Here is a 13,716-nt window from a genome sequence, read left to right as displayed (position 1 = left end):
TTTTTGATTTGAATTTTCACAAATTAAATAAATAATAATAAAATATATATACAAAATATACACAAGTAATTAAAAACAACAAAAAAATCAAATAATAATGATAAAATAACAATAATGATAATTATTTGATTTAAAAATCAATTTTTATCAAAAGAGTAAAAATCAAATAATTATAAAAATGATAATGATAAATGTTGAGAATTAAATTATAGTGGAATAGATAAAACCATGGAATGAGATAAATGGGCAAGTAAGTTGGGCTCAAAATTTATACATCTAAATTTAATTAAAAGGTTTTATAAGAGGGTGGGTTTAACAATAGATATGTTAAACCCCATAACTCTCAATTTTAATACCTTTAAATAAATTAATAGACGCAAACTGGATCGGGCAAATTTTGGGGTATGACACATGGGATAGCTATTTTCCGTTGATCGAATTTACCTACAACAATAGTTTTCATTCGAGCATTGGTATGGCTCCATTTGAAGCTTTGTATGGTAGGAGATGTAGAACACCCTTGTGTTGGTATGAATCTGGTGAGAGTACGGTGATTGGACCAGAAATTGTACAAGAGACCACAGAGAAGATTAAATTGATTCAGGAGAAGATGGAGGCTTCTCAGAGTCGCCAGAAAAGTTACCATGATAAAAGACGAAGGACACTTGAATTTCAAGAGGGAGATCATGTGTTCTTGAGGGTGACTCCTACGACTGGTGTTGGTAGAGCACTGAAATCGAGGAAGTTGACTCCGCGTTTCATTGGTCCGTATCAGATTACAGGGAGGATTAGAGAGGTGGCTTACCGTATTGCGTTGCCACAAACGCTTGCGAATTTGAACGATGTATTCCACGTGTCACAGTTGAGGAAATACATCGCGGATCCATCTCATGTGATCCAGGTAGATGATGTGCAGGTAAAGGATAATCTGACAGTTGAAGCTTTACCTATGAGAATAGAAGATCGGAAGCTGAAACAATTGCGTAGCAGAGAGATAGCACTGGTCAGAGTAGCTTGGGGAGGACCAGCGGGTGGGAATGTGACTTGGGAACTGGAAAGTCAGATGAAGGATTCCTATCCAGAGTTATTTGCCTATGGTATGTTTTCGAGGACGAAAACTCTTTTAGTGGGGGAGAGTTGTAACACTCCATATTTTCATAATTTAATTTAAAATTAATTTAATTGAATTATGGGGAATTATTGGAATTATTGAGAATTACTGAGGAATTAAGCAATTGGGCTTGAGTTGTGATTAGTAAAGAGGTGGTGCATTGGTAGGCCCTATTACTAATTAAAATAGTTTTATTTTATTTTTTTCACAAAATAGAGGGATTGTGAGAAAAGAGAAATAGAACCAAGGAGAAGAGAAAAAGCTTGAACGTGAAAAGAGAAGAGAAGTAGAGAAGTGCGACAGAGGAAGAGCGAAGAATCAACCTTCAGGTAAGGGGGGACTCTTCCATTTATCTTCTATTATGGGGTTATAGGTAGTAGGATAGAATTGAACATGTTGTTCATGCCAATTGAGTTATGCTTAGGTTGTAGAATGTTAGGTTTTGGGAGAATTGATTAATAATGTTGTATTGATCATGTATGGTGTGAATTGGATGATTGAAATGTGTTATAAATGTGTTAATTGGTGTTTGTGGTTGCTGTTTGGTGTTATAATACATTTGGGTGCGAATTGGTATGGATTCGGGTTTATACGGTGTTGGGAAAATGGTATTTTCTGATACAACAGCGTAGGAACCGGTTCCCAAGTGGGAGGAACCGAGTTCCAGTAGTAGAAACCAGCAGCGAAGAAATTTTGTACAGCAGGAACCGGTTCCCATGTAGGTACAATCTGGTTCCTAGTAGTAAAAATTAGAGAGGAGTTTCTGAAGGATTTCAGGAACCGGTTCCCATGTAGGGAGGAACCGGGTTCTGCGTGATTTTTTCCAAATTTCTTAACTTTGAAAACTCCTAACTTTTAAACCGTAAATCAGATTTTGGTGCCGTTTTGAGCATAGTAAAGCTAATCAAATGATTTACCTAATAAAATAGTATTTTGGGTCGTGACTCGAAATTATTTTGAAACACTTGATTTTGTTTGGTTGCGGTGGTTTATGCGTACAGGTATATTAATGAATATTTTACCTGTTATGATATTGTGGTTGTAATTGGTGTTTGTTATACATATATTGTTGGTATAAAATATGTGTTTTATTATGGTTGAGAAATAGCATGATTTTGTGTGGCTATTAATTATTGTTGGTTGATGATTATGACATTTGGTTGGTTTATGTGGGTGATGAGCATGTTATGGTTGATACATGCATTTCATAATCATTATGTGGCTGATCCTTGACGATGGTGGATCAGTGGTAGCTAATTCCCATTGTGTGGAATTAGTGAGTGGGTGTTTCCATATCCTTGACGATGGTTGATCGGTGAGATGGGTTATCCCAGATTTTGGTACCACATGCATGTAGTTGCATTGCATTAGGCTACTTGTGTTATTATAACATGAATGGAAGATTGTCCAATGTTATAATACGTGTGATTGTGTATTGGTTGTGACTAATTGTATGGTTTTGAATCAGATCATAACTATAATTGGGTGAATAATGTGTGATTGATATTGTATTATCTATATCCTATAACATTAGTTAAATGTGAATGAGACTCACCCTTACTGTTATTATTTTTCACATTGAGGAGTAGCTCTTGTACTTGGTGAGGATTAGCTCGTCAAGTAGTTCGTTAGAGTCAGTTGGGTCCGTGTCATGCTCTGGTCGTGTAACACTGGGGACGTCGTTTAGAGTTACTTGTTAAACTCTTTTTATTTTGGGTGGATTGCTTATGTTGGTGTTTTAAGTCTATGACTTGGTTGTTTTATTATTCAGATGTTAAAGATAATTCTGCTGTGTTAACATGATGATCTGAATAAGTCTGGTTTGACGTTTTCTTTTATGGCATGACATGAGTATTGTTTAATTATATGGAATTTGTAATGCCCTTTTTCATGTTTACTCTGATTATTGTTTAATATTTATGTGGGGTATTAGAGGGGTGTTACAATTGTGGGCTTAACCTTTTATAAGCTCTCAAACAATATTGGATACTCTCAGGATTAGTTCTTGGGGAGAGGAATGTCACTTTATTAAGAACTAACCTATATAAATCTCTGGCTTTATCTCTATTCTCTTGTCTTTTTACTTTACTACTTATTTTCTTTCTGTTGCATATTCAAACGTTTTAATCAAAATATTTTCAAACTCTAATTTAGAAAATAGTTTTGTTTTAAACTAATGTTTTTCAAACCCATAATTCATCTCTCTCTCTCTCTCTCTCTCTCTCTCTCTCTCTCTCTCTCTCTCTCTCTCTCTCTCTCTCTCTCTCTCTCTCTCTCTCTCTCTCTCTCTCTCGTGTGCGGAGTCACATGTTCAACAACTTGTATTTATAAATACTTATCCTAACTCACCCCGTGTTTGACAAGGAAACCTCGCTTTGACTGAGTCCGTGTTTGAGTTCGAGTTTTCCCTAATTTTAAAATATAAGGATGGGTGGGGAGATGGGGACACTAGTACCTACCATAAACACGTCCCCAAACTCGCCTCAATGATAATTTAAAATAATTTAGATAATTTATAATATTAATTGTTTGGTTAATATATTGACATTTTGGTTTGTACTTTATTATTTGAAATATATGTTTGAAATCTATAATTATTTAATTTTATTGCTAAAGTATGTTAGTATATTTAGAGTTCGAGACATATTATTGGGTTAAAAAATGACTATTTCAACTATAACGAAATTGATTCTAATACGAGGATGAGTGTAGAGCGTGAATACCCGGATCCGTTTGAGACAAATTTTGAGTTCCAATATTTATATATGTTTGGGTTTGGAGTGAGGAAAGTGTATATAATAAAGATTCACATTTGAGTACAGAAAAGGCAAAACTCGTCTCCGCCTCGACCTGATTCCATGCCTATCCATTTTAGAATAATAGACATAATTTCACAAAATTATTAATGACTTATATAACATTAAGGCGAAACTTGATTATGATAACAAGAATTTACTCTTGTTAAGCTCATTATCCATGTCATTTGAGATTTCAACTATGTAATTCTTTATGGTATATAAGGCACTACCACCTTAGAGGAGGTTTGTCGATGGTTAGAACCAAGAAATTTACAAAACTTAAAGACATAAAAGTTAAAGATAATGGAGATAATTTAATTGTTTTACGATGGAGGAGTGGGTGTATGAGTGTATGAGAGACTAAAATGAAACAAAATATAGGTCTAAGTTTAAAGGGTTCTAAAAATCAAAGCTCATTTGCTTCATTTGTCATAAAACCAGACACTTTAAGGAGGATTGTAACGATAAACTAAGATAGGTTAATTTAGTTCATATTGCACTCACCTCAGATAAGGATGGTAATCAAAGTGCTAGTGAACTGGTGATAATGGGTTTCGAGACAAAAAAGAGTTGAATCACGAACTTTGGAGCAAAAAGAAGATGCAATCATTTGACTCAATAATACTAAAGCTTGTAAGATTTATGATTTTGGGATGGTTTGGCTCAAGATGTTATTTGAGGTATGTTTCCAAACTTAATCGAAATTTATTATCCATCACATGTTTGTGATGGGTCATCACGAGGGGGAAGCATTCACATTGGGTCAAACATTCACCTAAAGATCAAAGACTCACCCAAGAAAATGAGAGAGACATCACATATTCACCCAAAACTTTAAGGTGATAGGTGTATGGGTCATCTCATTAATAAAGTGTTTAACCGCCACTTTTCTAAGCAATGTGGGACTTAGAACTCACACTTGTTTCTTCATACGAATCACACCTGTTTCCCAATAATCTCCCCCTTAAGTGTGAGTTCATCCAATATGCTCTCCCTCAAGCGGAAGCTCTTTCATCCACATGCTTGTAGCGTCGTTGGGAGACACCTTTATCTCGTCATGGGCACTCCAAAGGGACACGCCGACTAACCACCATGCTAGAAATACTTTTGATACAAGGAGACGGTCCCTTAATCGAACCAGACTTTGATACCATTGATGGGGTCATCATAAGAGGGAAGTATTCACATTGGGTCAAACATTCACCTAAAGATCAAAGACTCACCCAAACAAATGAGAGAGTGTTCTCAATTCTACAGTGTCACATGAAAGTATACATGTTTTGATTGCAATAAGTGATAAATATAAGAGTATCGTACCCACATGGAGTGCTACTACGCAGACAAGGCTCTTGTATTAACTCTATTTTCCATTTTAAGCATAAGTAAGAGAAATAATAATTGTTGGAATTGAGTCCAGCTTTCTTATATTATAAACTAAAGGTAGCAAAAGACAAAGTGTTGTAGAAGTGATAATAGAAATATAGTTGAGATATGATCCATATATATATATATATATATATATATATATATATATATGTTAGTGCGTTTAAGTGTTTAGTATGTGTGAAGTCATGACATGCATGGTCAAAAGGATCTAAACGTGTATCTCTACACAATCAGTGGCATATATAAAAGGATAAGGGAAATAAATCTCTAAGCCCCACTTGTAGCCATAGAATATGTCTATTAAAGGCTCTGAGTTCCTTAATGATTGTAGTTACTTATATCTAAGCAACTAATTCAAGTGAATATCTTTATCCTACTCTTTCAACCATTTTTACTCATGAAGTCCACTTGTTGTTGGATCTCTCACAACAACTAGCTTGTAAATACTTATATGGTAAAGCATACACTAATCACACACTTTTAACATAAACACACTTTATATATTAACTTCTCATAACTCAACTAAAAGGATTTTAGCTCATAGTGAGCTGAGTACAAACAATGAACATGGTTCTCAAAAGAAACGTCCTTACACAATAAATTGCACAAAAGATATTAAACCTAAGAGAGACTTGAAGTGAAACTTGAGACGGCTAAGTCTTCAAGAAACTGCTTCATTCGCGCCAGTGTTCATCAACAAGTACAAAAATGAACGGGGAGAGAATCTTCAGCACACTTCCGCAACACACTCAGGAATAAACAACTTTGTAACTAAAAAAATGTTGAACTCCTTCAAATGATTCTTACATCTCTTTTTATAGACCAAGAGGATTAGGGTTTCCCTTGTGTCTTGAATCATGGGCCTCGGATCAAGAATTACTCAGCCCAAGGAATCCTAAACGTCTCCTTAGCAAAGGACAAAACTTCAGTACTAGCCGATAGTAATGGGGGGACAAGGTGAATTGGGAAGACTGTCATAGTAGGCGGCGCAGCAGTGTACTTTTTGCAGGTTTTTTATATCTTGTAGCGCTGCTCGCTCCAACTTTATGTTTGAATATTTTTCCTTCTCATTTTCAGTACCCAATACATTTCTTCCCTCCATTATGACTATTTCTCCTCTTTTACACCAGCTTGCACTTTAATCCATCACGAATTTGGCTTCCTTCCTTATAGCACTCATTCTGACTTGCTTAGTCTTGCCTCAGCATGCCTCCGTACTAACTCCTGCATTTAAAACAACATTAAACCAACAAAAGGGAGCACCTAATGTGCTCCACACTAACTAAACCAAAACAGCAAATAAACATGGAAATCAAACAAATTACAGACAAAATAACATTAAACTAATCACTAACTAAGGATGTATTAACTCACAAAATGTGGTTTAACAGAGAGACACCGTATATTTACCCAAAACCTTAAAGTGATAGGTGTATGAGTCATCTCATTTATAAAGTGCTTAACCTCCACTTTTTTAAGCAATGTGGGACTTAGAACTCACACTTGTTTCTTCATACAACTCACACTTATTTTCCAACAGTTTGATGATTTGGACTATTGAACTAAAATTGAACATGACAGTTGAAAGTTTTGCATGGTGCATTAATAAATACTAAAAGTCTAAAATATGTGATTTATATATTTTAGATGGTTTCACAATTATTAAGGTTATGACATGTTAGTGAAATATGATTGAACTAGTTAAATAAGATTTACTAGATCGTAAGAAATTGAATAAACAAAAACTTTGTGATCATTATATACTAGACAAACAACAAAAAACAAATTTTATGAGTGACATCCATAATTCTAATCATCTGCTTAAATATCTTCACTCGAATGTTTAAGGCCTGAAAAATGTGGCCATTGATAAAAATTATTTTTATTTTCATTTTATCTATCTTTTCTATCACTTTTAAAAAATCTTTCATTTGTCCTCTTCAACTCTCAAAACCAACTCTCAAAATAAAAAATCAAACAAACATGCATATCGTAGAGATAAATGAATGGTTTTGTACCGAAATTTTAGTCTTATCATTGGTCTTTTTCAATAATTTCTCATATCGCTGGAGAATTTTATTTTTTGGAGAATAGATAAATTTTTAATTCATAAAAACACTCAATATAGTCGGTCCCTTAGGATCCAGACAGCCATACAGAATCAAAAGGACAAGAAAACAACTAATTATCTAATGTATGCTAAGTATTTCAAGGCAAATGTGCTCCTTTATGGCCCTATGTAATCTGCTACAGATTACAAAAATGTACTTGATCCGGGTTGCAATATCTTGAGCCATTGGGATGTTGTTGAAGATGATCTCATTTCTAGCTTTCCATAAGGAATATGTTGTCTCCGCAAGTGCAATTTTGAGGAGTTGTCGCTTCCAGCCTCTCTTTCTCAATTCCTGCACAATCCAATTTTTCTCTATGTTCCATTCTTGTCCCACATGAGTATAGCCAATCCACATAAGAATTTTATTCCAAACTTCCTGTGTGGATCTGCAGTTGAAGAACAAATGATCAATAGATTCCAGCTCAGTACAGAAAACACAGGATAACTCAATGTTTAAACCAAATCTCTGCAGTCTATCTCTAGATGCTAGCCTTCTTATAAACAACGTCCATAATTGGAACTTTACCCTAGGTCTAGCCATATTACTGAAGAAGACAACATTCCACTCAACTTTCTGCTTTTCCCCTCTCAGCTTATTGTAGTATTTTGCAATTTTGAATTTCTCTTCTCTGAGGGTTATCTCCCAGTCCTGTTGTTGTAAGCTGAGCTCTATACTTTTCACTATCTGCTTCAGGGTCTAGGAGCAATCACTAGGCGGTGTCCAGTCCTGGAAGTTCCTTCCTTCCACATAATAGGTATCCAGCCATTTAACCCATAGCTTGTCCTTTTTACCCTGTATGTTCCAAAGAAGTTTGAGCATAGTGGCTTGATTTCACTCCATTAGAAAAGTGAAGTTCAAACCTCCATCATTCTTTGGATTGGAAACCCTATCCTAAGCAATGGGGGCTTTTTTGCTACCAGAATTCTTTCCACTCCATAAGAACATCCTGCAAATGCTCTCAACCTGATGAATCATCTTCTTGGGGAGAGGAAACACTTGTATCCAATATGTTGTAATAGAAAAAAGAACACTTTTAACCAATTAACTCCTACCAGCAGCACTAAGCATATGAGAGGTCCAATGGTGTATTCTTGCTATAATTTTATCCACCAGCGCCTGGCATTGAGTAATACTTAATCTCCCGCTAGAGAGAAGGACTCCCAAATACTTGAAAGGCAAAGCCCCCTCTTCATATCCAGTGATTCTCATAATGGTTTCTTTTTCCTCTAAGCAAGTACCACCAAAGTACACCTTACACTTGGTAGGGTTAGCTTTCAGCCCAGTGAACCTGGAAAAATGATTAAAAACCTACATCATCAATTGAATAGACACAACATCAGCCCTAGCAAATAAAAGTAAATCATCTGCAAAGTAGATGTTTGTGATTCCCAGTCTAGCACATTTAGGATGAAATTTGTAATCTGGATTATCCTGCAACTTGGCCAAACATCTATGCAAGTATTCCATGATTAAAAAAAAGAGAATAGGGGAGATAGGATCCCCCTGTCTGAGTCCTCTTTTAGCTTTGAGTTTCCTACTAATCGGCCCATTTATGGCATATCTGTAGGTGACAGTAATGAGGGAGAGCATAATCCAATCACTGAACTCTCTAGGGAAATTTAACTCTTGCATTATGTGCTTCAAAGCTATCCACTCCACAGTATCATAAGCTTATTGCACATCCATTTGAATAGCACATCTTGGGGAGAGATGTTTCCTATTGTAGCCTCTAATTAGCTCATGAGCAATCAGGGTGTTATCTTGGATATTTCTGCCAGAAACAAAAGAAGATTGGCTCTCATCAACAATATCTCCCACAACCCTACTCAATCTGCTAGTGAGAATGTTAGATATAATTTTATAAAGAGTAGTACAGCAGGCCATGGGTCTAAGATCCTTAACTGTTTTAGCCTCCTTTGTTTTTGGTATGAGGGTAACCAATGAGCAGTTGGCTTCAGCAAATAATCTCTTATGACAGAAAAAATCTTGGACAGCATTAGTTACATCACCTTTAACAATTTTCCAACTTTGTTTAAAGAATCTAGCATTGTATCCATTAGCACCAAGGGCCTTACATGCACCAATCCCTTGTAGAGCTTGCCAAATTTTAATTCCAGTGACTGGTAGAATGAGGCTATCAGCTTTGTCATTACTAAGTTGAGGTCCTCTTCTAATAGCTTCTATATCCACATGAATTGTGTTTGAGGTATTTGTACCTACAAGGTTCTCATAAAAGTGAAGGATTTCCTTTTCAATGTCCTTGAAATTCCATAATCTGGCACCAGTATTATCCTCAAGCTTATTCAGAGTAGTTTTCTTATTTTTTTCCTTGAGATTAGCATAGAAGTACTTGTTGTTACCATCCCCCAATTGTATCCAGTCTATTTTAGCCTTCTGGATAACGATTTTCTCTTCAGTCTCAGTTTTGAGGATCACCTCATCAGTCAGCTCTTTCAGATTCTTGATTAACTCATAATTGAAAGGATCATTACTCAACTAGTCTTGAGCTAAGTGTAAGTTGGTTCTGCTATCTTGTATACTTTGGCTTCTCTAATAGATCTTCTTGTTCAATCTCCCCAATGGGCTCTGCAATCTCAGTAATTTCTGCCAGATAGTATACATGGGTCTCCCAAGTACATTGATATCTTAATTGCTTCTAACAGTGTCCTTATTATCAAGATCTTCCCCTGTACAGTTGAGGAATTTAAATCTAGGTCTGACTCTCTAAATGTTGTCAACATTCTACATATTAAGTCTCAGGGGGGGAATGATCGGAAATGTGGGGATTCAGAATTTCCAGGTCGCTATCAAGGTATTTTAAGAACCAGTCAGTGTTACAAAGGGCCCTATCTATCCTGGAGTAAATCACACCTGTTGTGTGTTTATTTGACCAAGTATATGGATTCCCTCTAGTATCATGTTCAATGAATCCAATAGTCTGCATCATACTCTCCAGATCCACATACTCCTTGCTATGCACCTCCTTTCCTCCTATTTTATCATTGATTTTAAGAACATTATTAAACTCTCCAATAATAATCTAAGGCCCCTTAATTTTCCTATTGTGTTCCTCAATATGTGAAGGCAAGCCTCTACAACATTATGTTTTGATGAAGACAACTATCATAAGTATGCATCAATAAAGGATGAGCAAAAAGATCAAATAAGCTATGGATAAAGATTGCAACCTTCATGAAGTTTTAGCTTTGGTTGATTGATCTTCAAGTCATAATGGTATAAGTTAAATACTTTTACATTGGTATTCCTTAGTGCTCAAAAATCATATAAACTTTCATACATATGCATGCCCAAACTTATATATGCATGGCATAAGTTTCCAACCTTGAAAAACATGCTTTTTCACCTTTTATGCTGAGGTAACCGGTTACCCTGGTTTCAGTAACCGGTTACTGAAACTTTTCCCACTGTTTTTTGTATGGGTAACCGATTACCCTTGTTTCAGTAATCGGTTACTGTGTTGAAAATTTCAAAAAATATGAACGTTGGAGTGGGTAACCGATTACCCTGCTTTTGGTAACCGATTACCTGCTGAAACATTGCCTTGTTTCATTTTGCTTTATGTTCAAACGTGAATATCTTTTCAAACCTTAAACATTGCATTGTTTGATCATTTTATACTCTTTCTAAAGGGTGTAAATACCTATATAAATACCATAAACTTCAGATTTAAATCTCACCTCTTTCATTACAATTTACCAACATTTTTGATCATATATTTTCATATATACAAGTGTTTCATACTTGAACTTTCATTGAAACTTTTTCTACACATTGTTAGAAAAGTTTCTCATTCATACATAAACACTTGAGCACTATTATATCATTGTAAATTGTCTTGCTTGAAAGAGAAGATCAATCTTATAGATTGATATATGTTCATCAACTTTCTACTCAAAATATATTTTGTTATTTTTTGACTTGCTATCCAAGATTGTTGGAAGTAAGGGTTGTTGATTAGTGAGAGGATTGTTCTCATAATCAAGTTGGTAAATCCAAGAGGATTGTTCTTGGTAGTTGTAACCTTGTCGTCCATATTTTTGGAAACAAGAGGTATCCTTAGGGAGGGTGTTCTCTTAAGGACTTATTGAAATCCAAGAGGATTGTTCTTGGTGGTTTTGTTAGAAGATTGTAGGAGGAGTTTTGGTATAGGCTTGTACAAAGATCTAACAATAGTAAAATCTCTTTCGTGTTTGAAAGGGGACTGGAGTACTCTCGGATTGTGAGGGGAACCAGTATATATCGTTGTGTTCTTTACTTTTCCGTATTTTACCGCTTTCATCACTATTATCAAGAAAAGAAAAGAACTATTCAAAAACCTTCAAACACTTAACCAAAAATAAGTACAAGCATTCTCATAAAACCGCATAAATTTTCAAAGTCCTAATTCACCCCCCCTCTTAGGCGCACTCTTAAACTTACAATTGGCATCAGAGCAAGTTATAGGTAACTTGTTCCTAAACATCCAGATGGCTTCCGCAAATGCAAATCCGGTTATCAAATATGGTAGTAGTTTCAACAAACCTCCATTGTTTTGTGAAGAATACTTTGACTTCTGGAAAATTCGGATGAAGGCTCACTTAGAAGCACAAGGAATAGAAATATGGGAAGCAGTCCAGAATGGTCCCTTTGTTCCTACAATTGTTGTCAACGGTGTTGAATCAACAAAGCCTAAAGATTCATGGAATGACGATGATAAGAAAAAGGTCATGTATGATAAAAAGGCAATCAATTTTCTTCAAGGTGCATTTAGCATAAAAGATTTTTTTCGCATTTCGGCATGCACAACGGCAAAGGAAATATGGGATATGTTGGTGGAAACTTATGAAGGAACCATCAAAGATAAAAGATTAAGATCACAAGTGGACTTCAAGAATAAAAAGGCCTATGTTGCATAGGAAGACTTTGATACAAGTTCATCATCCAATTCGGATAGTGACGAAAGCGCAAATCTAGTATTCATAGCATCACATCATTCCGATGATGAAGACAATGAGGTTAGTAATGAATCTTCTCTTTATGATATTGATGCACAAGGTGCAATAGATGAATTATTAAAAGAGTGCAAAAGTCTCTATAAAACTATTTCATCTCAAAAGAAAATAATATCATCTTTAGAAGAAAAGTTTAAAATAATTGAAGAAGAACATAAGGATGAAAAAGAGAAAATTATTAATGTTCAAAAGGAGGATGTGTCATGCAAGAATTGTGAATCACTTTCTTTCCAAATTGTTCAATTAAAGAGAGTCCTTGAAAGGTATGAAAAAGGACAAATTGGGTTGGAAGGTGTCCTTAGGCAACAAAGATTCCCTAATGATAAAAGTGGTCTTGGATATGCAAAGTCTAAACCAAGTACTAGTAAAACTATCTTTGTGAAGGCAAGCGAACAATTCAACAAATTGGATAAAGCACAAAAGGTTCATCATCATCCTAAAAGGTTTCCTAAAAAGAAACCATATGTTCCTAGATATAGAAGTAATTTTGTTCCTACTTGTTTTTATTGTGGTATTGTTGGTCATACACCTAATGCTTGCTATGTTAGAAACTTTAGTGTGGCAAGCGGACATTATGTGTGGGTTAAGAAAGGAACTAACTATGATGGACCCAAAGCACATTGGGTACCAAATCAAACTTAATTTGTTTTGTAGGTTTGCTTGAGGACCACTTAAAATCTATGGTGTTTTTTGACAAGTGGTGGTTCTAAGCATTTGATGGAAGACTTAAACTAACTTTCAAATCTAGTTATAAAGTTCAAGGGTGATTTCACATATGGATAATACCTTAAAGGAAGAACTCTTGGCATTGGCAAAGTTGAAGCACTAATTTTCATATCAATTGAAGATGTACTTTATGTTGAAAGACTAAAGCAAAATCTTCTAAGCAAAAGTCAACTTTGTGACAAAAGCTTCAAAATAATATTCACCAAAGATGAATGTTTGATGAAGTCACTCGTGAGTTAAAACTCATAGGTAAAGAATTAATTGTGTTCATATTTTATTTTCAATAATTTATCTTTTTCCCATCCTTTTTGATAATGACAAAGGGGGAGAAGATATTTGTGTGTATGTGTATGCTTGCTTGTCTCTAATATTTGCAGCCACAAAGAAGTAAAATTCTCTATAAATCAAGGGAGAGCTTTGATCAAGGGGGAGTTATCAAATTTAGGGGGAGCATTCACATAAGAACATTACACTTCATATTTCAAAGGTTGTCATCATCAAAAAGGGGGAGAATGTGAAGGCAAGCCTCTACAACATTATGTTTTGATGAAGACAACTATCATAAGTAT

The 13,716-nt window shown here is 35.2% G+C and overlaps 1 protein-coding gene across 1 annotated transcript; it reads right to left on the bottom strand.

Moving 5' to 3' along the window:
- Window positions 1-7,484: 7,484 nt before the first annotated feature.
- Window positions 7,485-7,949, bottom strand: LOC131633123 (uncharacterized). Its single transcript, XM_058903834.1, has one exon. It carries the CDS (start codon window positions 7,947-7,949, stop codon window positions 7,485-7,487), a length of 465 nt encoding a protein of 154 aa, XP_058759817.1.
- Window positions 7,950-13,716: the final 5,767 nt, after the last annotated feature.

The sequence above is a fragment of the Vicia villosa genome, unplaced genomic scaffold, assembly GCF_029867415.1.
Source record: "Vicia villosa cultivar HV-30 ecotype Madison, WI unplaced genomic scaffold, Vvil1.0 ctg.001077F_1_1_2_unsc, whole genome shotgun sequence".
Classification (NCBI taxonomy): Eukaryota; Viridiplantae; Streptophyta; class Magnoliopsida; order Fabales; family Fabaceae; genus Vicia; species Vicia villosa.
The sequence above is the reverse complement of the archived record's forward strand: the minus strand, read 5'-3'. Positions and strand labels throughout refer to the sequence as shown.

Bases quoted from the DNA above. Each gene is read 5' to 3' on its own strand.
- LOC131633123 (XM_058903834.1), bottom strand. From the start codon at position 7,949: ATGGCTAGACCTAGGGTAAAGTTCCAATTATGGACGTTGTTTATAAGA.